The sequence below is a fragment of the Polistes dominula genome, unplaced genomic scaffold, assembly GCF_049000335.1.
Source record: "Polistes dominula isolate Pdom_NZ unplaced genomic scaffold, Pdom_raw_medaka contig_29, whole genome shotgun sequence".
Taxonomy (NCBI): domain Eukaryota; kingdom Metazoa; phylum Arthropoda; class Insecta; order Hymenoptera; family Vespidae; genus Polistes; species Polistes dominula.
This window is the reverse complement of record NW_028300865.1, coordinates 1,006,856-1,031,985: the sequence shown is the minus strand read 5'-3', so window position 1 is coordinate 1,031,985 and position 25,130 is coordinate 1,006,856. Positions and strand designations below refer to the sequence as shown.

Here is a 25,130-nt window from a genome sequence, read left to right as displayed (position 1 = left end):
ATCGATGCATATCTCGAATAGAATCGATTTCAAATCGTTATCTAAAATTTACCCTGAAGCTACTGTGGCGCTGTATACTGACATCTAGTGTTAATTTACGTTTTCGCGTTGACAATTTCTTAGGTGTTTTAAAGAATATAATTTTAGATATAAAGAATTCTTTAATTAAATAAGAAAAATGTCGCTTGCTGACGAGTTGTTAGCAGATTTAGAAGAAAATGATGATTCCAATCGAATGGTTGAAGAACCAGAACCGGATTTTATTCCACCAAACATTTCCAAATCTATTGAAGAAGGTTAGTTTTTATTTCTCATTGTACATATTATTGTTTACTATATTTTTCTTATATTTTGATTACAGAAATAAAAGTTGCTTCAGTGAAAGAATTAGCAAAGCTTCGCGATTCTGAAGAGTTGAAGAAGATTATGCTTGAAATAGAAAAATACAGTAAAGTACCTAAGAAATCAACAGACATAATAGGCCCAGTTGAATCTGATCCAGAATATCAATTGATTGTCGAAGCCAATAATATGGCAGTCGACATAGACAATGAAATAGGTAATTCATTTTTTTTTAAGTACAAATTAATTGTATTTATCATTATAAATATATTTATTTCAATGTGTCATATAGCTACGATTCATCGGTTTACAAGAGACAAATACTCAAAAAGATTTCCAGAACTTGAGTCATTAGTAGTAGGACCATTGGAATATGTTATGACTGTTCGAGAACTTGGCAATGATCTTGATAAAGCAAAAAATAATGAAACTCTGCAACAATTTCTTACACAAGCCACTATAATGGTTGTTTCTGTTACTGCTTCTACAACTCAAGGGTAAATAATTTCTATCATTTAAATATCTCTATTATGTTTAAGTTCTTATTATTCTATAATCATATTTTATTATAGACAATTATTAAGCGAAGAAGAAAAAGAAGCTATATGCGAAGCCTGCGACATGGCAGTAGAATTAAACAATTGCAAATCCAAAATATTAGAATACGTAGAAAGTAGAATGACTTTTATTGCACCAAATCTTTCTGTAATAGTTGGAGCATCAACTGCTGCAAAACTTATGGGTATTTTTATTTAAATATATCTTATTATTTTAAACATTACTTTTACTTTTACAAATTTATTAACATATTTACATGATTTATTAGGTGTTGCCGGAGGTTTGACAAAATTATCCAAAATGCCATCTTGCAACGTATTAGTCTTAGGATCCCAAAAAACAACGCTTTCTGGTTTTTCACAAATGGCGAGTCTACCTCATACAGGATTTATTTATTATTCTGACATCGTTCAAGAAACACCACCAGTGAGTTTATACAAAATTATTCTAAGTAAACATTTCATAGTTATCTCATATGATTTATTAACAATTATTTTTAAGGATTTACGTAGAAAAGCAGCTAGGCTTGTCGCAGCAAAAGGTACATTAGCTGCTCGTGTAGATGCTTTTCACGAAAGTACAGATGGTCATATTGGAAAGTTATTTCGTGATGAGATAGAAAAGAAATTAGATAAATTACAAGAACCACCTCCCGTCAAATTTGTTAAACCTTTACCGAAACCAATCGATCCAAGTAGAAAGAAACGTGGTGGCAAACGTGTTAGAAAAATGAAGGAACGTTATGCGATTACAGAATTTAGAAAACACGCAAATAGGATGAATTTTGCGGATATAGAGAACGATGCTTATCAAGAAGATCTTGGATATTCAAGAGGTACAATTGGAAAAGCAGGAACAGGACGCATTAGATTACCACAAATTGATGAAAAAACAAAAGTTCGAATTTCAAAAACTTTGCAAAAGAATTTACAAAAACAACAGCAATGGGGTGGAAGTACTTCTGTTAAAAAACAAGTTTCAGGAACGGCTTCAAGTGTAGCATTTACACCATTGCAGGTAAAATTTTTTAAATACTTCAATGACTATTTATAATCATTCATTTATAATAATCATTTATTATATTGTATCATTTATCGTAGGGTTTGGAAATTGTCAATCCACAAGCTGCAGAGAAAAAAGTTAATGAAGCTAATGCCAAATATTTCTCCAATACGGCTGGTTTCTTAAAAGTAAAGAAATCTTAAACCGTAAATCTGTATTATATGTACATATTTATATATACAGTTTTTATGATAATAGCATTATAATACGTAATAATAATTAAAATTCGTTCCAATGTAAGATCAGGTATTTTGTTGGAAACTTTACTTATATAAAAACAATGATATTTATGACGTTTCCAAAATTTTCATATATATATTGTCAAAGCATAGACGTTTTATTTATTTCAAAACAATTATGGGAACTTTCTTCATTGCTAAATTCTGATTTATTATTAATTATTAAATTTATATTTTCGCGCCGAAATAGCTTGCGATCTATGCGCCATCTATCGACTCTCTAGCAAATTAAAGGTGATTTAGTTTATAGAATTGATTAGTCTTGTAGAAAACAGTACATAACCTTGTTTGTATGACATAATAATATTCTGGACGAATCGTTAATATAAGAAAAATTAATAAAATGGTAGAACATCGTGCTGTAACGCCAATAATTGAAATGTTACGTAGATTTTTGCGAGGTGTAAGTAATTAATAATGTTATTTATAATATTTTTTTTCTTACGTTTGCACTTTCTTCAACGATTCCAAATTATGTCATAGAATGATGTTTGATTTTGATATTTGATATTGAACAAATAATAATTATGAATACTTTATGAATAGAAACCTGTTGCTACTCAATTACGATATGCAGATTTAATTGCTGCACGAACACAACCTCCACCAGAAGTACCAGGTGGACCACATCATGTAACTTCAAAAGTATATTATTATACTCGTGATGGTAGACGAGAAGTTAAACCACCAATTGAAGTTTTGTTAGATAAACAAATTACAGCAGGGTAATGATAATTTCATAATATATTTATCTTTTTTAATTATGTAAGATTATTATTTTGTTGGCTTACAACACTCTTTAAAGAGTTTACAATAAATTGTTATAATACGTAAACATAATTTGTTTGATATAGGTTAAAACTTATATTTACAGTACAACACATTGATTGATTGATATATTTGAATTTATTTGATTAATATCATATCTTATATATATATATAAACGTTAATTCATCAATTTCAGAAGTGAACAGAAATCTGTTGGACAAAAGTATATTACTCCAGGAAAAAGAGTGTTACATTCTTAAATGACATATTTATTCAGATGTAGAAAAATAATTGCTTATTTAGATAAATATAAATTATACTATAGTTATATGTGAGTATCATTGTAAATATTACATAAATGAAATTTGATTATTATCAAAAGTATATTTATTGATCTATTTATTTAAATAATGGTCAATCCAAAATATCTAGAGAAAATATTGTTACATGATACATTTAACTAGCATATCTTATGAATAACATATTTAATAAATATTTAATATTAATTAATAAATTTCATAAATATTTAATATTAAAGTTATTACAGTGAATTAATTTAATAACTTTACAATTAACAGCACGATTATAAGTAACGGAATGTTCTCATATAATTCACATATTTTACTATCAATGAAATAAAATATCATTATTTTATAATATACATATAGAAATGAAAATAACAATGATATTGATACTTTTATACAGTTCCATAATTACTATATCACATTTAACCATATTATACATTATATACTTTGCACATTTGTGAAGAAAGTTACGTAACATAGATCATCGACATAGATCCAACAAACAGTATAATAATATAATGGAGAATATGTTAATAATTTAGTAAGGAATTTGATTTTGATAATACTGTATCATATCATATGTTTTCGTACGGAAATTGAGGTAGCTGTTACGAATAACATTAAGCATAAAAGCAGCAGCTTCTCTATCAGTAGCTGTTGGAACAAATCTACCACGTAACAATTTTATTGTTTGACCTCGGAAACATGGTAAGCCTGTATCGAGCATTAGAGAAACAAGAGAAATGATTGCTTCTTGATAAGGCCTGTAAAAATAATAATTCATACATTATATAGATCAATTAATTAAATGAGTAATCATTTTTCAAATTATATATATATAAAAGTATTGTTGTACCTCACAGCTAGAAAAGCTTGAACGCATAATTCCATGAACCAACGAAAAGGTGCAGCTTCCATTTTACCACCCATAACTAGTACCATTTCATCAGTAAGTTTAATATCAGGTTCAAATCCAAGATTTCCTCCAGGAGAACTTTCAAACATAAAGCCAAAATCTATATGTATTATATGGCCTTGACTGTCTAACATAATATTTCCATTATGACGATCTTTAATTTGAAGAAGATACGTAATCACACTATAAGCAGCCATTGATCTAACAAAGTTACGTCGAATCGTTTGAAATTCTTTCGTTGTTTCATCACCACATCGTGTAATGAAATATTGATACATATCAATATCTGTTGTACGTCCTAATTGATCTCGTGATTTTGCATCTGGTACACATTCAATAACACCACACTGTGAAGAACACAAGTTTATAAAAATATAGTATTATTAATGATTATAATAATATTATATAAATATAATCTTACCCCTGGTGCTGTTGCTACTACTCTATATGGATACAAAAATAAATTCAGACCAACTTTTTGGAATATATTTTTAAATATACTAATTACTTGTAATGCTAGCATATCTTGTCTAACATCATCGCCAACTTTAAAAATGGCAGCTTGCCATGTTTCTTTTCCAGTATCTTTCTTTCTCTCAACTTTTCCATTTGTTGACACCGCTAATGCAATATTTTCTAATTCATTAATACCATACTTTTGAACTTTAAAACGTGCAAGGAATGGTGCCTTAGCAGCACTGTAAATATTCAAACAAATATTTTATTAATAATACATATTAATCATTTTCTAATGATTTTGTCAATAATATTTAATTTAATATTACCTTTGCATAGGTGTCCCACTTTTATAATCTATATCAATAACCATTGCTTCAGGATTAGATGGTAAATAACAACCAGGTTGTACTTTGATTTTTGATAAAGCTTCCAAGCATGCTGCTTTACGTTCAGGACCTTTTGGATATGGCCTAATTTCACCAGATATATTAGTTATTTTTTCAAAGAAATCAAATTCTCTTTCATAAAATTGTTTAGCTGGACCGGATAATGCATTAAGAATATTTTTCACTAATGAATCTAACACATCAAAAAGAACTGGATCTTTTACTTGTTTTTCTTCATCCATATACATATTTGTATGCATATTCCATATCAATTGATGTGCTACTACCTAAAATAATATATAAACAAATCTTGTTTAATATTATATTTTTAGAAAATTGGATCTTTACTTTTAAACATTATGTTTACCTGTGAACGTTTAGCAATCTTTTTAATAAATTCAGTAACATAGCCCATAGAATCATGGCGAACTGCTTGTACAAGTTGTGGTATGTAAACAAGTACAGCATCAGCAGGATAACTGTCTAATACTCGTACTGCATATTGAGCAGAAATTGGATGATGTGGAAATTGACGAGAAAAGTATGCTAATGCATGAATAGGTGAAACTCTTGCCCATGTTAACATGTAAACCAACTGTAAAACAAAAATGATATTTATATATATATATAGAGAACATATTTATAAAATTAAGTTTATATTAGACTTATGCAATACTTACTTCAGGAACATCATTCAAAAGAGTATCTGTAGTTACAAGATATTGTAAAGCTTCTGAAATATGCATAACTGAAACAGGTTTTTGTCTCACCAATCCACAAATTTCTTTGATAATAATTTCAGAATTCTTCAAACGTACTGGCATAAATACAGCAAGACTTGGACTAATTTCCCAAGCTAAACGCGTATATTCTCTCCATTTTTCATTCATAGCTTTAGCACGCCATTCAGCAATACTAGTTTCTCCTGGGAGTGCTAATTCTTGTCTACAACCTGGATTACGCCAAACCTACAATTATTTATTAAACGATTAATGATTTGAATTAATAATGTAAATAATATTTGATTTGATATATTGAATTTTTACTAACCAATAACATTTCTATTTCTACTGCTAACAATTCAAGAATTAAATTACGCTTTTTAATATAATCTTTGACAAAAACATTGGTATTGACGACACGTTTACTTCGATTACTACGTTTGCTCAATGTATTACTACTGGTTGACATTGGCATAGCATTAACCCACACACTGGTAGGTGTTTTTGAATAATCATTATTAGCTGGACTTAATGTTGCAGTTATCGAATTGATTGTTTCACTCGTTACAAGTACACTTGCTGTATACACTTGAGGTTGTATTGTTAAATCAAAATCATTTTCATTTCCAGTCATCATCAAATATTTTTTATCACTGTGCATTACCTGTATATAAAAGTAATATAAAACATAAACAATTTGTAATACATTTAACATTTGTACAGTGTATATATTTACATGCCTGCCAAAAACGTATTAGTGTAACTATATCTTCACGAAGTTGTTCGAGTTCTTGAGTAGGTACTTGTCGTTCTCGACAAAAATAATCTAAACAATTAGAATAAACACGTTCTCTTAGAACATTTTTACTTAGCGATCTGTAATAGAATTATTTTTTGATTAAAATTTAATCTTACTTTTTTCTTCATTTAAATGAATATAATTAATATATAATTATACCTTGGTAAAATATCACCTTGAAGGAGAAGTAAACCACAAGATAACAATTTGAAACGTACTCCTACTGCAGCTACATGCCTGTTTATTGTAGGTTCTTCACCAAATGCACCAACAGACATTGGTAATGATCGATGAAGCAACATTACTATCATATCCACCGTTTCTTGACAACAGTATTTTGCAGTTTCAATTAATTCCATGATAAATGATATCCAAATATCATGAGGTTTTACGTCTGGTGGATTAGGTTCTAATTTACAACCTTCATAAACTGCTAATGGACTTACTTCTTCTTCTTCAGCAGAAAATAATCCCATTTTCTTATCAACAGTGTATTGCCACGCGACAAGCATCTCTTGTAAGAAACGTAATTTAAGATCAGGTCGTACAGTAAGAATCCATTGCCAACATTCAACAGCAGTAGTCATTGCTGCACTTGTAAATAATTCAACCTGAGAGCAGGCAACAGTTTGCAAAAGTCTTCTGTGTATTCCTGACAATATAGATAATTAAATATAATAATTATTTATAATGTAATGGTATCATATTTATATATATATTAAAAAAATTATACCTGGCATGGATATTAAAAGAGCAGTAGCACGCCAAAGAGCACCACGATGTTGAAGATCATTAGATTCACGACAAGCACTCCAAACAGCATCAATAAGTTGTTGTACAACTGCTACTCTAGATTCTTCTATTGACATTTTATTTGTCGGAAATTCTGAACGAGCAAGTGCAACCATACCTGCTACTTCACCGGCATGCCATAAACGCATTGCCATCATTGAAAAAAGCCATGAACTTGCACCTTTAGGACCACGAGGTCTTTTATCCAATGAATTTGTCTATAATATATTAATTTTATTAATTTATTCAAAATAAATCTATCAACTGTAGATATATAACAAAAATACATACGCTTGATGGAAGAGCTGTTGGAACTGTTAAATCTACAAATTCAAGAACCGAATCTGTTGCTAAAGATAATCCAGAATGATGCCACATACCAGAAGATGGTATTTGATTTATATATTCTTGTACATGTGATCTTGTAGCTTGTGGAGCCCACTTCATTGCTTCTTGTACTATGCCTTTACATCTTGCCGTAAAGTCTTTTACAATAATCTACATTATATACTGTTTTATTAAAGAATGCTTTTCCACATTTATTAATTATATTTAAAGAATTATAATTGTATTATAATACCTCTCTTGCTTCAAGACTATTCATAAGTTCAATGCTGTAAGGTGTATTAGGAATACGTAAACTAGGTGTTTCCTCATTTGGATCAATTTGTAAAGAAAATGATAAAATCTGTTAACATAAAAGTATAAATAATTTTTGAAATAACGTTGCTTATACTTAAATGACAATCATATGATAGAAGATACCTGTAATATATCCAACATACTCCATAATACTTTACAATTCCATAATAAATGTGGAAATGCATCTACTAATGCACTGAGATATTTATCTGCCACACGTCGAATTTGTTTATGTACATGATTAAAATATACTAATAAGAATTGAGCGTGATTTTCTAATTCTTTTTCACGTTGTTCATCCTTTGGTTTGCGTTGCATGACATCTTTAAATCTAACAAAGACAGAATCAGCAATGCAACATATACACTGCCACATACCACTTTTATCTTTTTGCAAATCAGTATCACATAAATATTCCATTATTGGATGTAAACTAGGTTCTGGACTATTTGCAACCCTTAAGGTTTCCAGCCAATACACTGATAATAAATATGTACACTGAGCAAACTGTAATTTTGCTACATATGCTGATATATCATTGGACCTATTAGAAAAGTAAATCAAATACATCAAATTCTTATCATACGAATATATAATGCACGATGTTATATTTATAATAATAAATTTACCGGCTGCTTAATTTTAATATTTGGCTACGTAATTCTTGAAGTTCAGTTAACGAAACACTATCATTGCGTACTGCTGAAGTATACTGCAGTTCTCGCATCTCAAGACGTGCACTAGTTGGTGAAATAAGATAAGGTGATTTAACAGCTATCTCTTTGACACCATCATACCATTCAATGGGCCATATTTTTGATTGCTGATCAGAAGCAAATCCCATTACAACGCAATAGACCCAGAAATCTTTGAAAAGCTTTAGAAGTCTTTTTTGTGGATGCCTAATTGGTGGTAAACGTCGTAATAATATGGCAATAACAGGAATTAGCACTCCTAAATTTCCAGCACTATTTGTTGTCTTCTGCAGTATTAATAAAATAGATATTATTGTATATATGTGTAGTGCATTTTAATTAAATGTAGCAATTAATATTCATTACCGTTGTAGCAATACTATTTTGGACTTTATCGCTGGCACGTTTACCTTCTAAACCTAATTGAACAAAAAGTTCTAAAAGATGAAGAAGCAAGTCATTTAATTCTGTTTCTCCTTGTAAATTAGCTGCTATGTTAGCAAGAGCATTTGTTACTGCTTTAGAAACATGACAGTATTGTTTTCTATCGTCATTTGATGCATAAGTTGCAGTACTTGATCCCAATGACATTGAAAACATTTGCATTATTCCCTCGTAAATCTATTTTTTTTTTTTATACAAAATAATCTTTTAATAATAACAATAAATATTTCAAGATATATCTTACATTAATAAATTCTATTGAAATCAAACCTGCGCTTCACATTTAGCAATAATCATGCAACCTAATTGATCCACGATCAAAAAATCCAGATCACTTGGTGAACGACAAAATAGTTGATGGAAAAATGGAAATATTGTACGCATTGTTTTTGGAGTATCTTTTAAAGCAACAGCTACGTGTCCTAACATAATAACAATATTTTTGGAGATTAACTCGCTATTTGATTTTTCATCAGATTCTCTGAAACAAAACAATTATCTTCTTAATATATATATATAAATTACGTGTCACGTTGTTTGTCAGCAATGGACACTTAAACTACTGAACCGATTTTAATCAAATTTTGTACACTGTGTGCAGTTTCATCCAACTTGAAAGATAGGATAGTTTATATCTCAATTTATAATTACAATATTAGGTAATTCGTTGACTTAAAGACGTGTGTATCGGACTGATTGTGAGCCACAGCAACGCGTGACGGGACACCCCTTATTTATATATGTAAGATTGTATGGAAATGGATTAAAATCAAAATTCTACATACCCATCACATATGTCTGCTGCAAACAATCTATTAGATACACTAGCCACTAGTGCTGGTACACAATCTGGATTAACAGAATGTGCTGCTTCCAAAGCTATACAAAGATTGCCAATTGCTGCATCACGTAATTTTTCAAAAGCAATTTGAACGGATGATGTTGTCTGTTTGGAATCTTGTACTTCTTTTCCTTGTACTTTGTATAATAAGTATTAATCAAAAAAACAATGATAATAATTTTGAAACAAGTTAAATTAGAAATGTAATATTATGTTTTAAAAATGTAATTGTGTGTTCTTACCGGTAACTTTAAAATGATGTTCCTTTATAGATCTCTCATTTAGTTGACGATATAATTTTAATAATATTGGTGAAGGAACAATTAGAAATTCACGAAGATAATATATAGAAGTACTTGCAATATTAGGAAACTTTTGAGCTAATTTTCCTAAACCTTCTAAGCATACCAATAATAAGGGCATGTGTGCTAATACAAGTTTTGGACCATGATTGGAATTAATTTTTTCAACAAGACGACCACACAGACTATCAGCACCTGTAAACAAAAGTAATAATAATAATATTCTTTGTTTAATTATTTTTCTCGTATCATATTTTTATTCTAAATATTTATTAGTCATTTCTATATGACATATTTATGGATAGGTGTAAGATTAAATACAAAAAAAAAATGTGTTTTTTTTTTCTAAACATTACTCAAATGATTATTTGAAATGATCATATGAAATTTCATTCAGAAAATATTTTTAGTCAAGCAATATTTGATATTATGAACTTTGATAAAATATATATATATATATCAAAAAAATATTCTTTAATTGTAATGAAATATTATATTCGTGTATGCGAACACATAAAACAAATTGATTATATTGCACACAAAAATAATAGGCAAAATAAAGGAGTACCGCAATATAGTATTGCTGCGGCAGGTAATGTCAATATTAAAATTGGTTTATGATAAAATGTTATCTGGTATATAGAATAGTTAATAAAATAATAACACAAAGGGGTAAACAAGAATACCCTCGCCGAGCAGCATAGAACTGATATCCGCGAACAGCGCGGATGTATCATACTCCCCGTTCACTGCAAAAACACCGTATAATAATGTTTTACTTACAATATTTTTCTTTTTTTTTATAATTATATATAGTGCTTGAATTATGTCCTAATAATTAATACTTTTGTTTTTTTTTTTTTTTTTAATTTTTATTAAATTTTAACTAAATTCATTGAAATTTACTTTAAAAGTAAGAAGAAAGTGCAATAATATATACATCAGAGACTTGCAAACTTCATTTTTCCATTTTTTTCTTTTATTTCTTCTTGATTGTGCCATGATATTATTGTGTTTCGTCTACAAATAAAAGATGTATTTTTATGTATATTGTTCATGTAAATTATACAATTAAATAATACTGTAAAAGTATAGAGAAAATTAATTATTTTTTGATAAAAACATTGCACATCTCTGATATACACGAGCACATTACATTTGAATGCTAATGATTTTTTACAGTAAAGCTTTTAATATACATATATGCTTTTTAACATGCATTCATATGTGTACAAGACATTATAATACATTCCTGTTATTAGTAATTTGTAGTTACCATAAATTATAAATACATATGTTGGCATTACTTTGCGAAATTCGTTAATTCGTGAAATGATTACCTAAATCCTGAAATAACTATTAAGAAAAGGAAGACAATTTCTTTTAATGTGTTTTCCCAAAAACGTTTAGTTATTTCGGATAAGACTTAGGGTTTTCCACGACTTAACAGAATTATACAATTTAAAGCTGACATATATATATATATATATATAAACAATTATTAACATACCAGTTTCATCTCCAATGGCCCAAACAAGAAGATCAACGCATGCAGAATTTGCCATGACGTTAACTTTGAATCTATTTACTGTACGAAAATTAGTATCTACATCTTCTCTCTCACTAGCATCGTGTTGTCTAGATTGTAGTTCTGTCTGTCCCGATAGAAAAAGGCCTTTAACAAATTCTTGTACATCTCTTGTAAATGGAGCAGGTAAATCACGTTGATTTTGTAATAATTCTCGTAACACCGCTACCATAACCAGATTCATAGTTTCGCTGAATGTACGATATGGAAATATTTGTACTTGGCAAGAATTATAAACCTATTGAATAATTTAGAATAATAAATGATGAAATAAATTTGTAAATGATTAAAATAACATTAAGATATTAACTTGTTGTGCTTCTTCGTCGAGAAAGTTAAGAATATCTTTAGTAAGTAGCTTTTTAGCTAATGCTAGGACACTTTGTAAATGTACAACATTAAATTGCATTGCAGCCCTTTTTTCAGGACTTTCATTACATCGCATTTGTGGAAATTGATTAAAGCTTGATCCATATCTACTGAAAAAGTATGTAACTGGATCATACGGTACAGATGAAAAAGATTGTAACGATGGTCTCTTGATAGTTGAATAATCAGAATCAGCCGTTAGCAATGCTGGTGTATTATCGATTGGTGGATAAGGATTTAGATTTCCACTTAAAGATCGTGGAATAATTGGACGAAAATTTGAGAAGCTATGTTGTTTTTTATCCGATGTTAAACGTGTTTCTGTATTTGTAAAAGAAACTGGAGTTTCTGGCCGTGGAAAGATACGACAGAGCAATGGTGGATCTGTACATGCGAAACGACCCATAGATCTTGCCAGTCCGATAAGTACAGGAACTAGAGATTTGCATAAGGACACTATACACAAAAAATGATTAACATATATTTTTGTAAACAATGAATGTATAAGTAAGTACATTTGTTTGAAGAAATCTTACATTTTGCTTGCATACCCCTATTTCCATTTTGTTCTTTATAACCACGTATCAGATTTGTCAAAACTGCTAATATCTCAATTTGTGTAGAAATAATTTCCTCACGTGCTGATTCACATCTTGCAGCAATATCGCTTAATAATGTATTCAAACAAAAACTAAAACGTTCAGCAACAGGAACTCTTTCGCTGGGTGAAACTCTAACTTCATCCAACCAAACAGCTTTTGGAAGACCACGTAACAATCGTAAAAAATATGGTAAAATACGATCCCGATGTTGTAATCCTGATTCCAGAAAATATATTCCCAATGCGATAGTTGCATCTTGTCCACGTTGATCCAGACGATATATTCCTTGAGCAGTTTCTTGTGGACATAATTTGAATAAACGAGTTACCTGTTTCAACATACATTTTTATTTATATGTAACTTTATGTAAGATTTTTTTTTGTACAATTCTAATAAGTATACTGATTGGTTTTTATTTATTGTAAAAAAAAAGTACATGGTCACTTCATAATAATAGATTATATAATGTTACTAAAACAAGCTACATTAATTAAGGAATGATATTAATAATAACGTGTACAGTAAGAAGTAATAATAACAGTTCTTCGATCAGACACATCTATCATTTTATTTCTTTTTTGTTGCTTGATTATTATAACATGAGAAAGAAAAGAAAAATCTAAAAATAAACATTACACTGTAATCAATCATTATACTTCTCACTGTAGGTGTTTTGAATATTTTTTTATTAATATTGTTTCATATTATGTCACAGGATAATAACAGCTTCAAATATTCAATTGTGTATGTCAATTTACATGAATAAATAATTGTATTAGAAAGAAGATTATTTTAAGATAAATGTTAAATTAAAAATTGATTCATAAATTCATTTTATTATTATGTAATAAAAATAATACAAAATTCTACATAAATTTGTAATATGAATTATTTGAATGTACGTTTAAGTTTTTAATTTTTTTTAAGTAAATATCATTTCAGTATTATTTAATGATGTTTATTTGTAAAGAACAAATTATATATAAAAGGATATTGTAAAAATTATGATAAAATAATAAATGTACCTTTTCCCATGGTGTAGGTTTAATAGCAGCAAGACATCTAGCCAAATGTTGTACAGCTTTAGAAAAAAACAATTTCTCATCTGCCACCATTTTACACAGATTCACCTAAATACTCTTCTTTTTATATTATATATTAGTGAAACAGTTTCATCTATTCATTATTTCAAAATATTATTGCACTGTGAAAAGAGTTGACGTAAGACTGATTTGACGTATATGCATTTCTTAGTGTGACATGCGATAACGTAGAAAAAAAATAAGATCCTAGATATCAAAGAAGTAGGGTCTTTATACGTGAAATAGTTGCAAAAATCTTTGGAACAGTATTTTTGACAATTGTAAATAGAAAGAATAATGTAATTTTTCGTAAACGATATAATAAATAATTATATTACCGTTCATTTTAAAAGAAATGTATAAAACGATTGGTAAAATCGATTTCTGTTTTTATTTATTTGTTCTTCTACAATCGGGCATTTGAATTGCGCGCCTTTTTTACTCGTTACGTAGGAGGTAGAGGGAGCTACTGTCGTAGCTGGTGCGGCACCGGTAGTTGCATTCTTCTATTTGCAGTGGTTGCATGTGTGTTTGTGATTTATATTTTTATTATAAGACGTGTAACAGAATGTATGGAATTACATATAATATAAATAGTTCTAATTATTAAAATAATAGGAAGTTGTCATTTTAATTAATTTACTCGAAATGAATGAAATAGTTAACTGTTATAAATATTGAAAAGAAAAACAATTTAACCTCACTTTTTAGTGATTGACATATGCTTGTGTTATTGTAATTATGGCAAAAGTTATTAAGAAAAAAACAAAATTAAAGAGGTTATCTACTAAAGAAGAATTGGAGCTTTCTGATAAATCGGTATAATTTGTTTGTTTTTTTGTTTGATTTCAAAAAATTTTACTTATTATACCTTAAGGTAAACATTTTGTATTATTTTAGGAATTGATAGATAAGATATTACGATTAGAAGCTTACAATACGCAACTCCAAACGATACTTAGAAAAAATGAGACTAAACAAATGGAGTCAACTAAATGTATTAATACATCTAAAAAGCAGTTTGATTTTACAAAGTATGCTATGATGTCAAATTTGTCTTATTTAAATGAACATTTTAAATATTGAATTAAATGAATTGATTTTAGGTGTCATAAAAGGCATATTTTATTAAAATTTTATTACTTAGGCTGGGATTATGATGGTTTTATATGTCAAGAAGGAAGTAATAATACCGTTGAAGATTATTTATTTTATTCTTTAATTAAAAGTTGTCTCATAGAATCTCGTGAAAAATCAAATTATCATCGTTGTGGTAGAACAGACAAAGGTGTCAGTGCTTTCTCACAAGTTATTAGTTTAGACATACGTAGCAAATTAGAACCAGATAAACAAAATGATTTACAAAATGAATTGCCTTATTGTAAAATATTAAATCGTTTACTTCCTCAAAATATAAAATGCATAGCTTGGTGTCCAGTTCCTAGTGATTTTTCCGCTAGATTTGATTGTAAAAATAGAACGTATAAATATATTTTTCCTCGTGGAAAATTAAATATCGATGCTATGAATAAAGCAGCTAAATATACTATAGGATTACATGATTTTCGTAATATTTGTAAAATGGATGTTGCTAATGGCGTAGTCAATTTTGAAAGAAGAATAATTGATGCTACAGTTTCGGTAAAACAAAATGATAATACGCAAAATTCGGGTATGCAGTACTACATTTAATTAATATAATTATTATATAAGGTACATATTTTAAAAGGGTCTTATACGTTTTTAATTTCATATTTATTTAAATAGGATACGACATGTGCGAATTAAAAATAACAAGTCATGCTTTCCTTTGGCATCAGATACGTTGTTTAATGGGAGTATTATTATTAGTAGGACAAGAAAAAGAAAAACCAGAAATTATTTTGAAATTACTTGATATCGATAATAATCCTTGTAAACCACAATATAATCTAGCTTGTGAAATTCCATTAAATCTTTATCATTCCGAATATGAAAATATCAAATGGTATTACGACGAAAATGACCTTATTAACGTTATCAAAATTTTACAAAAAGATTGGTCAATAAATGCTGTAAAGTATGACATATATTTTATATTTAGTTTATTATTATTAATAGAAAATATATTTGATAATTGTCGTCATTTAATATTTTCATTTAAACAGATCGACGATGATCAAAGACATGCTAATGGATTTAAAAAATATTCAAAATTGTTCAGATACAACGTTTCAAGATAATTTTTTACTACTTGGCGTTAATTCTAAAGTTTATCAACCTTTAATGGAAAGAATTACTTGCGGTGAGTAATTTATATATATATATATATATATATATTTTATCATTTTAAATTTTATTATATAATATTTTGTGTAAAATAATATTTACAGAAAGTTTAGAAAATAAGATCAAACATTACGAGAAAAAGCGTAAATTAGAATCAATGAATTTAAGTAATACGTAATACTTAAACAAATGCGGAATGTTTTTGGTAAGAAAAATGTAATTTTTTTTTTTAAATTAAAATAATTCAGTCAAATATATTCCTTGATATTTAATAAATACAGATTTTTTTGTTATATTATTTTTTTTTTTTTACATTTTAAAATTGACAATAGATGTAGTGTTATTAAAATTATTAGGAGTAGTTTCTACTTGCAGTAAGATTATCAAATATGTCGTAATTGCTCCACAAAACTATAATTAGAAAAAGAATTATTTCATGATTATAAATTTAATAATTTGATAATAAATTTCTTTTTTTTTTTTTTTTTTTTTTTGGAAGACACATACCTGATGAATAAAAGTATAACCGTATTCGTAAAAACCAAATGCGGAAAAGTTCACTCGTTTATAATTTATTTCGGATATAAATTGAAAAACCTTCAAAAGAATATAATTTAAATATTATAATAAAAGTATCGAAAGGAAAATATTCAACAATAAACTTAATTGTGTTGACAAATATTTCTTTATATCAGATATAAACAAAAAATATTTTTAATTACAAATAAATAAAACTTACCTCGGCACGTATCTTTAAACAAAGATAATCCATTACTTTTTGAGTAAGTATTTGTGTTCTGTTTGCCTGTTATTATCAATAATTTATTCAATTAAATAGATTTTATGTTTATATATATATATATTTATTCTTTTGTAATATATATGCATTTATATTAAGTGTTTTATATTTTATAATTACCTCAACTTTGACTATTTCGCATGTATAGTTGATAACATATAATTTCATGAAATAAAATGAATTCCATATAAGAAGATTTAAGACAATTCCTATTTTATCATCCAAAGGATCTGAATTGGTAAGTGTTGCATACAATTCACCAATTAAGGCTATACCAGAAATAAAGAAAGATATCATCTCTAATAACATTGGTATTTCAAATATTGTATTGAGATTATTACAAATCCTACTTAATTCCAGATGAATATGCCTGTAGAAAAATAATCATTAATTTTATATATAAATTATATTAAATGTAATTTTATATATTACTCTACATTGATATCCAAATATCGTAATCCTCCAAATTTGTTTTCATTACGTTAGAACAATATGTCGTATTAGTCATATGATCTTCAAACATATTTCTCGTGCGATCTTTAACCTGACAACGTTGAATTATATATTCATTTAATTTACGAAATCTATTTCTTTGATACCTGCATTTTAAATATCATGTTAAACAATTAACAAAATAATATTTTCATTTATTATATAATATGTAATATACGTACAATAAAAAAATGATGAATGAAAGATCCAAAATTGTGTTGATATGAACAGTATGATTAGTTACACATAATATAATAATTGGGAGAATACCGTATATCGAAGATAATATTATATCACAAGTGTTCAATAAGATAGTTGATATGAACCATCCAACAACAACGAGTATCATTAATTTTCGTATTTTCGTATATTCCATTTGAAAACCAAGCTCTTTCAAAGTATCATCCAACACGGACATCTTCTTCAAACATTTTACAAGATTCTTAAAAAAGATCAAAAGAAAATATTGCGTGTATTTAAAGTATATGATTTTCAAGTGACATAACATTATAGGGGGGGGGTTGCAAATTTACAGAAATGATATCATACTTTACTGTTATACAGGTAAGATAACACAGATGCAATTGTCGTGACTTCAATGAAATAAAGACTAATAACTGATGGACCATTTTTATAATAATTACTAAAACTTTCATAAATAGCTAAATATTTGACGGAGATAAAATAAACGATCCATAAAAAAATAATATATAAAATATTAACGTATGTTATTATTTTACTCATTGGCCATTCAAGAACAGTTAATCCCAATATGGAACTTGTAATTAACAAAGGAAAAAACGCATCGTTGAGACTTTTGGTCATCGTTTTAACGTTTAACTCGACGACGTTTTTGTCTTAACTATTGTAAACTAATATTCGAACTGACACCCTCGTGTCAGTATATACATTCTACTTTACGGTTTATCGATATTCTTGTCATTATCTATAACGTATCTTATAACGTAATTATTATTTGCGTCAGATAATCATTTATATGTCTGCTAATTGATATTGAATTATTGTTTCTTTTTTACAATTCTATCATGAAAATATAATAAATTACACAATGCTTAAGTGCAAATGTATAGAATAGATTAACATTAGATATACCAGATCAGTCATGGTCGGGTGGGGGGCGGGGGCCATTTTAATTCAAAATTTCTACTTCATGTAACATTTGAGTTCTGTAAATAATTTTTAAATGTCTATAAATTCATTTATCTGTTAAAATTATTATTGTTAAATATTGTTTGTTATTTTTTTAAGAATAAATAAAAAGACTGGAAGCCTCAAAAAGCATTTTTTTGTATACACCACATCAGTCATTTTGACTAGTGTGGTAGAAATATTAAAAATGGTGGTATATCTAGTGTTAAATTCCATCATTTGTTGTTTTCTAATATCGAAAAAGATCATTAGGATCATCAGAAGAAGTTTCTATTTACAGTAAGATTATGAAAAAACAAAAAGTTGTAAAATGTTTATAAAATTAAGAGAAAGATTTCATTTCTTTTCTGTTAAAAGATTAAATAAATCATGTCATCGTTTTTGTCTCATTTCAATTGACAATTCAAAACACATTGACTAGTCACGACAATTTTTTTACCAGAACACCAGATCAAGTATTGACGAGAGAAAAGTATGTGGGATGTTGAAGGGAAGAAAATAGGCGTGGCTTATAGCAAAAGGTGTGTTCTTATTAGTGGAAACAGTGACGTGTAGAGGGGTGCTAAGGTTTATCTTTTGAAACCTTATTTGCAGTTGAGTTTCATTGGTTGGATCGACAAGGTAATGCCCAAGTCTTGTAATTTGATATTCACATGTACTTTTTCTTATTGGCAGAAAGATTCACATACCAAAATGATCGATAATACAAAGAATATAAATCATTGTGATAGATCATTGCGTTGGATACACAAATGTGTCTTTTGAACATTCCAATTTTTATACAGTGATCAATGTGTTGAAAATATCCTTTTATATATGTGACAATGAATATATGAGGAATAATTATCTTGAAACACACTGTATAATATGTATAACTGTAATCACACTGGCATCATCAAAAGGGAGAGAAAGAGAGAGAGAGAGAGAGAGAGAGTATAAATTGCGAGATGCCAATCAGGTTTTTTAGTAGGCGTTGTACGTGGTTGTAATTATCGATCGTAGTATAAGCATTCCTCGTAATGAATAAATAAAGACGATACCAATAAAAAAAAATTCTAGATTTTATTATACAAATAAAAATAATAGATAAGATAAACTCGTTAAATAAATATAACCTCGTAAGGATAATGATCGTTTAATTGGTAGCATTTATATGAAAGTATTTTGTATATTCATTTTCAAAATTTCTTTCTATGTAAATCGATCGTAAACGAACTTTTTTTTATTCACATCGAGTTCTACTCGTTGAAAGGTCGAACAATCGATTGGAATTACATTCTATTGTTTAACTTTGCGATTATGCGTCTATAGTGATTCGATAATCACACATCGTAGGCATTAACAGCAGCTACTAATGTAAGATCTTTTAGAAGAGACCAGTTAGTTATGCGAGTTATTTTTAACGTTAACGATCAGTCGTCATATCAAATCGTTTATATCTTATCTTAATATATATAAATTACGTGTCACGTTGTTTGTCCGCAATGAACACCTAAACTACTGAACCGATTTTAATCAAATTTTCCACACTGTGTGCAGTTTCATTTAACTTGAAAGATAGGATAGTTTATATCTCAATTTATAATCGCAATATTATAAGGTAATTCGTTGACTTAAAGACGTGTGTATCGGATTAATTGTGAGCCACAGCAACGCGTGCCGGGGCATCCCTAGTTTGATATATATTTCAATATTTTCTATTATTCATCTGGATGATCCTGTGTACCTAAAAAAAAAAAAAAAAAAAAACTTAATAAGAAATATAGAAAATGTTGTAACTACTTTGCATGTTATTTATGCAATCGGCATTATCCCACTGTGTATTAATAGCAGATGCGATCTCGTAAAAATTTACCGGACGTCCCGTTCGTTGCGTTCTTTGTTCGTTATGACGAAATGTAAGTTCCCCTTGATTTCTTCATAAGCGATGGGAATAATTAGATATTTCATTCGATTCATTCGGTACATACAAAACTTTGTTACAAGATATTATAGCACATTGTTGATCTCGATAGGCTCAACTTATCATGAAGGTATATCAACCTGAGAGGATCAATTTTTTTTCTTCTTCTTCTTCTTATTTTCTATGCGTTAAGAGTTACATAACAATGACATAAACACATCAAGTTAATGTTACTTACGTCTATTGAGAAATTGCGGTAAAGGATCAAGGTGAATTTTTACCTTTCAATTGGATCCTTTCATGTAACAATGAATTGTGATGCATCTTTTGTATTCATATGTTTATTGTTTTTTTTTTTTATATATAATACAATTCAAAATGAAAGTACCAAAATTTGTTATACGAATGTTATATAAAAACAAAACATATGTATCAACAAAATTAATCAAACTAACTGGACAGTTGATGAAGACATATCTGCTAACTCGAGTTGACCAGATTTTTTCGTCGATGAGATATGGCTGGTCCATTCTATTTCAACTCGTCAGAATGAAAAGTGACGGGGATTATCATCGCATTGCAAGTAAAGTGTTGGTATGGATCTAAATGATGGTTACCGTTCTTCTCGGTAAACCGCAACTATCATTCTTTTCTTTCATTTCTGTGTGGGTTATTCGTTCCTGCAAGAAGCTCATAAAGTAGAGACAGTATTTATGAATATGTGTATGTATTTACACAATATATATATAGGTATATATTATATACATATTATATACCGTGTTGTTAGTTGATGCGTGGGAGGACAAAGACTTGAATTTCTTACTCAACTTTTGAGGGTCAAGTCAAGTAAAGAAGACATTCTTTAATACGGATCTATATATATATATATAATTCTTAACTTTTAATTCATGTTATTTTCTAGTGAAACTACTTTTGGAAGGATATCAAAATATTCAACTTTTGTAATTTTAGAAATACAAAGATCAGGCACAGGTAAAAAAAGAAACTTTTATAATGTGCTTATTTAATTGAGTGTAGAGAGAGAGGGAGAGAGAGAGAAAGATAGGTGAAGGTTAGGGTCAAAGTTAAACGAGGAATATATATTACAGATAAATTCTACGAAAATTACTCGTTTATCGAGTATACATAGAAAAACATTTTGAAACTATCTAATAAGATAATTAAGATAGGAAAGGTAACTTCGACATATTCATATTTATTGTCATTTTTATTTTGGACGGGGTAGAAGAAACACGTTACGTGTTTGATCTTTGAGTAAGAATTTATTTGAATTTAATTAAATAATATTTTATAATATATAATTTTTATATTTAATTTTTTTTTATATATATATATATATATATAATTAAATTTCATTTTATTTACAGTTTTTAATTTGGATCATTTGAAATAGATTAACGAATTTTTTTTATAGAATTGAACGAATCATAAAAGTGTTGTTAATGAAATTTAATTAAATTAAAATAAATAAAATAAAATATAAAAATAGAAAATAAATATATAAAATATATTGGGAGTACAAATTAATTTGGTCCGTTGTCAAAAATAGTTCTAAAAACATTACATTTTTAAATAGTAACAGTTGACTGCCGTGGTTTTAGACAGATTGAACATCTGCCGATAACATCCAATTAATATTGTGTTTTGAGTATTATATATATATATATATATATATATATATATATAAAATAAAATAAAATATATATAAAAACAATAAAATAAGATATATATACATAAAAATAAACAAGTAAAAATATATAATTAACTCGGTATTTTATTCAAACATTCTTCACCATTGCAAAATCTCAATTATTGCACATCTCAGCTTGAAATTGGTTAGAGAGTGATCTGTCATGAGAACAGACTAACAAAACATTTCCGTGGTTTGTCGTAACGTTTGGAAAACACCAGGTATGCAAGAAAACATACCAAGTATCATACATAAGTATTGCATTATCATAACCTATCTTTATTGAAAGTAAAACTATCATAAAATGTTCATTATATTCGTTACAGCAGATTAGTGAAAAAAATGTTGGACTTTTTCTACCCAGTTAATTATAAGAGAGATACATCCTTTAAGAAGCATTCATATATTTTTTTCTATGGTATAATGAAACGTCGCTACTATGATCGAGATTGTAGTTTAACACTTGTTGATAGTTATGGTTGAAATAATGAGTCCCGCTCGACTGGCTATCGGTGCTACAGCACTGAATCATCCCGCACGACTCTTTACTACTTCATTGTCAGTAGTATTACTCGATCGATTTAACGATCCTCCTAGGAAAATTAAAGTAAAGTAAGGGAAGAAAATAGAAACGGAGGAGTATCATTCTAACCTATTCAAGACCACTTTTTTGAAACATGGTACTTAGGAACCATTTCTTTTCTTATTATTATATTACCAATTTAGTAATGTCACATTTTGTTTATTCTATACCTTAAAGATACTATTTATACAAAATAAAGTCTTATCTTTATTACAAAATAATCGTTTAGTATGATTGCACACATATGATGATTGCAAGTGGTCTCAAATGGTTAAGTGTTGAATATGATATATAAGAAAAGTATTGTTTATCTGTTATATTATTTAATTAGGTGTAAGGAAAAAGAAAAGCATAAAATATTAAAGTTGGGAGGATGCCAATGATTGGAGGAGGCAGTTGGGAACGAGTGTGGAGCCGCACATGACGACCAGAGAGCGCGTAATGCCACGGTGTGATGGGGCACCCAGATTCTTGGCAAAGAGTAGGTCATCTACGAACAGAGCGAAGTTTTCACTTTCATCGTGACCGAGGGAATACCTAGTTACATGAAGCGGCAGACAAAGGCATCATGGTGTTGTCGGCTTAGAAGAAGGCGGTTTCTTGGCTGTATGACCACGCGTGAAGCTTCGACAGAAGATCGGATATTCATAACCTTCCATTGAATTCGATAAAATGATTCGCACGGCCGTGCGAATTCTACGTTCCACTTGGCCTCTTCCTCTCCTCTTACTGTTAAAATATGATACAGACTCACGAATTATATATTCTTCTTACACATCGGTTTATTATTCTTAGATATCAATCCGACTTATTGACTTTTTTTTCTTCTTCTTCTTCTTCTTCTTCCAATTTCAAAGGATAAGCAAAAAACGTTTCAAAGTTGATTCCTTATTTGATAATTCCTGACAAGAATTATTGTCTACATTAACGCATATTTTTCCGGATGGGTATTACGTTAACAATAAACAAAACAAACAGTGCGTCAAACAGTAAATATACATTCTGAAGGTACTATAAAAGAATCCATCATTATGGTTAATGTAAAATACTTTTCTTGTGTGTAACAACGTAAAACGTCAATTGTATGACTTCCTCAAATGAAATATATGTCATTTTAACGTATATAGTATGGTATATAGAAAATGAAGATATAATAATGTCAAATTTCTATCACACTTTAACAATAAAACAAGTTTAGTTATTTCAGATTTGTATTCTAACGACGAATAGTCTATGCGAGACCTTTGTTTCACACCCCACGATCAGCAATAAAGAACATTGCTACGTGATCTAACACGTCGGGTATTAAAACGATTTTAGCATTACGATAATACTTAATGCTAAAAAAAAAGAAACTTTATAGGAGCTAATAATAATTCTTACATGATTGAGAATAAATAAATAAATAAATATGTTAAATTTATTCAAATGACATAGACATTGTTAAATCTACGTTTACTTACTAGGAACAATTTTTATTTTCAATTTGATATTTTTCTAATCATTTTATTTTCATTGTAACTCCTCTTTTGCGTAATTGCAAAAATTCTTGTTAAATAAATATAACAGAAAGGATAATCGTTTGAAAATATGTAATGCAGATATATATATATGTATACGGTAATACGTGGTAACGAATGGATGAAAATTGATGATGAGTTCGACGACTAGTAAGAAATGGAAGAAGATGCGAAAAGAGGTAATATGACGAAGCGAAATGATCTATGGAATAAATGATTTGAAACGCATTAGCCGTAATTTATGTTCACGTTTCATATTATATCTAACGAAATGATTCCTTAGAAAATGATGCAAGAGAATACTACTAACAGTTCGATATAAAATATTCGTATATATATATATATATATCTATATATATACACACTTGAAAAATGTTATGAATTTTGTAAAAAAGGTGTTACGAAGTGTGCTTTAGTATCGTAAATAGAAAATAATGATTGGTCGGTCTCTTATTAAGTATCGAGAGAAAAATGATGAGAAATATTTCTCATATCGTGTTTATTATTTGCGTCAACTTTTAATGTAAGTTAGCTTTTGCAACGTACCCCCATGATTGTCAAAAAATATTGAAATTTGTAATAAAATTGTTCGATAATGATGATCATTATTTTCTCTAGGTTTGAATACTTTGCAAAGTTGATGCAACTATTTGATAAAAGTTGTATTACTACCATTTGTATAATTGATAGATACTTGTGTGTCAATATTGATGTATTGCGATAAATATATTTTTTTTTTTTTGTAAATGAATGTAAAACACACATGTTTTA

General features: G+C 28.3%; 5 protein-coding genes across 11 annotated transcripts; 3 read left to right on the top strand and 2 right to left on the bottom strand.

Annotated features, from left to right (window-relative positions):
* Window positions 1-58: 58 nt before the first annotated feature.
* On the top strand, window positions 59-2,202 carry Prp31 (pre-mRNA processing factor 31). Its single transcript, XM_015324643.2, has 7 exons — window positions 59-296; window positions 362-559; window positions 635-839; window positions 915-1,084; window positions 1,169-1,326; window positions 1,402-1,917; window positions 2,001-2,202. The coding sequence occupies exons 1-7, from the start codon at window positions 179-181 to the stop codon at window positions 2,103-2,105; spliced, it is 1,470 nt and encodes a 489-aa protein (XP_015180129.1). The 5' UTR covers window positions 59-178; the 3' UTR covers window positions 2,106-2,202.
* A 194-nt stretch (window positions 2,203-2,396) lies between these two features.
* On the top strand, window positions 2,397-3,353 carry LOC107068351 (NADH dehydrogenase [ubiquinone] 1 alpha subcomplex subunit 7). The gene is made up of 3 exons (XM_015324644.2): window positions 2,397-2,604; window positions 2,748-2,926; window positions 3,166-3,353. Exons 1-3 carry the CDS (start codon window positions 2,545-2,547, stop codon window positions 3,227-3,229), a joined length of 303 nt encoding a protein of 100 aa, XP_015180130.1. The 5' UTR covers window positions 2,397-2,544; the 3' UTR covers window positions 3,230-3,353.
* Window positions 3,354-3,575: 222 nt separating this feature from the next.
* On the bottom strand, window positions 3,576-14,083 carry Pi4KIIIalpha (phosphatidylinositol 4-kinase III alpha). 3 transcript variants are annotated; one of them, XM_015324645.2, is made up of 23 exons: window positions 13,857-14,083; window positions 12,766-13,159; window positions 12,171-12,685; window positions 11,783-12,098; window positions 10,959-11,021; window positions 10,213-10,467; window positions 9,915-10,107; window positions 9,400-9,610; window positions 9,052-9,306; window positions 8,620-8,972; window positions 8,114-8,534; window positions 7,929-8,036; window positions 7,640-7,846; window positions 7,290-7,566; window positions 6,716-7,208; window positions 6,498-6,633; window positions 6,086-6,421; window positions 5,716-6,003; window positions 5,403-5,630; window positions 4,976-5,322; window positions 4,612-4,888; window positions 4,131-4,537; window positions 3,576-4,038 (listed from the first exon to the last, which is right to left on the bottom strand). In XM_015324645.2, exons 1-23 carry the CDS (start codon window positions 13,944-13,946, stop codon window positions 3,813-3,815), a joined length of 6,396 nt encoding a protein of 2,131 aa, XP_015180131.2. In that variant the 5' UTR covers window positions 13,947-14,083; the 3' UTR covers window positions 3,576-3,812. The 3 variants fall into 3 exon arrangements, with proteins under 3 accessions (XP_015180131.2, XP_015180132.2, XP_089026340.1); XM_015324646.2 differs by lacking the exon at window positions 10,959-11,021; XM_089170214.1 differs by lacking the exons at window positions 11,783-12,098; window positions 12,171-12,685; window positions 12,766-13,159; window positions 13,857-14,083 and having other exon boundaries at window positions 10,841-11,021.
* Window positions 14,084-14,408: 325 nt separating this feature from the next.
* LOC107068421 (tRNA pseudouridine(38/39) synthase) lies at window positions 14,409-17,579 on the top strand. 3 transcript variants are annotated; one of them, XM_089169993.1, is made up of 7 exons: window positions 14,409-14,732; window positions 14,814-14,947; window positions 15,020-15,585; window positions 15,681-15,972; window positions 16,061-16,197; window positions 16,286-16,386; window positions 16,681-17,579. In XM_089169993.1, exons 1-6 carry the CDS (start codon window positions 14,655-14,657, stop codon window positions 16,357-16,359), a joined length of 1,281 nt encoding a protein of 426 aa, XP_089026119.1. In that variant the 5' UTR covers window positions 14,409-14,654; the 3' UTR covers window positions 16,360-16,386; window positions 16,681-17,579. The 3 variants fall into 3 exon arrangements, 2 of the variants coding, with proteins under 2 accessions (XP_089026119.1, XP_015180249.2); XR_016175825.1 differs by having other exon boundaries at window positions 15,681-15,967; window positions 16,286-17,579; XM_015324763.2 differs by having other exon boundaries at window positions 16,286-17,579.
* Window positions 16,491-21,792, bottom strand: LOC107068422 (uncharacterized). Of its 3 annotated transcripts, none has more exons than XM_089170000.1 (7): window positions 18,586-21,792; window positions 17,655-17,914; window positions 17,418-17,579; window positions 17,101-17,350; window positions 16,921-16,986; window positions 16,689-16,778; window positions 16,491-16,592 (listed from the first exon to the last, which is right to left on the bottom strand). In XM_089170000.1, exons 1-7 carry the CDS (start codon window positions 18,619-18,621, stop codon window positions 16,491-16,493), a joined length of 966 nt encoding a protein of 321 aa, XP_089026126.1. In that variant the 5' UTR covers window positions 18,622-21,792. The 3 variants fall into 3 exon arrangements, with proteins under 3 accessions (XP_089026126.1, XP_015180251.2, XP_089026134.1); XM_015324765.2 differs by lacking the exon at window positions 18,586-21,792 and adding an exon at window positions 18,022-18,579; XM_089170008.1 differs by lacking the exon at window positions 18,586-21,792 and adding an exon at window positions 18,213-18,579.
* Between the last annotated feature and the right edge of the window lie 3,338 nt (window positions 21,793-25,130).

Coding starts and splice junctions, on each gene's coding strand:
- Prp31 (XM_015324643.2), top strand. CDS start 179: ATGTCGCTTGCTGACGAGTTGTTAGCAGATTTAGAAGAAAATGATGAT. Junction 1,085..1,168: donor AACTGCTGCAAAACTTATGG/GTATTTTTATTT, acceptor ATGATTTATTAG/GTGTTGCCGGAGGTTTGACA. Junction 1,918..2,000: donor TAGCATTTACACCATTGCAG/GTAAAATTTTTT, acceptor CATTTATCGTAG/GGTTTGGAAATTGTCAATCC.
- LOC107068351 (XM_015324644.2), top strand. CDS start 2,545: ATGGTAGAACATCGTGCTGTAACGCCAATAATTGAAATGTTACGTAGA. Junction 2,605..2,747: donor TACGTAGATTTTTGCGAGGT/GTAAGTAATTAA, acceptor CTTTATGAATAG/AAACCTGTTGCTACTCAATT. Junction 2,927..3,165: donor GATAAACAAATTACAGCAGG/GTAATGATAATT, acceptor CATCAATTTCAG/AAGTGAACAGAAATCTGTTG.
- Pi4KIIIalpha (XM_015324645.2), bottom strand. CDS start 13,946: ATGGTGGCAGATGAGAAATTGTTTTTTTCTAAAGCTGTACAACATTTG. Junction 13,160..13,856: donor AACCTACACCATGGGAAAAG/GTACATTTATTA, acceptor ATGTTGAAACAG/GTAACTCGTTTATTCAAATT. Junction 8,973..9,051: donor AAAATAGTATTGCTACAACG/GTAATGAATATT, acceptor TTAATACTGCAG/AAGACAACAAATAGTGCTGG.
- LOC107068421 (XM_089169993.1), top strand. CDS start 14,655: ATGGCAAAAGTTATTAAGAAAAAAACAAAATTAAAGAGGTTATCTACT. Junction 14,733..14,813: donor TGGAGCTTTCTGATAAATCG/GTATAATTTGTT, acceptor GTATTATTTTAG/GAATTGATAGATAAGATATT. Junction 14,948..15,019: donor AAGCAGTTTGATTTTACAAA/GTATGCTATGAT, acceptor AATTGATTTTAG/GTGTCATAAAAGGCATATTT.
- LOC107068422 (XM_015324765.2), bottom strand. CDS start 18,297: ATGACCAAAAGTCTCAACGATGCGTTTTTTCCTTTGTTAATTACAAGT. Junction 17,351..17,417: donor TACGATATTTGGATATCAAT/GTAGAGTAATAT, acceptor ATTTTTCTACAG/GCATATTCATCTGGAATTAA. Junction 16,779..16,920: donor GTTTAAAGATACGTGCCGAG/GTAAGTTTTATT, acceptor ATTCTTTTGAAG/GTTTTTCAATTTATATCCGA.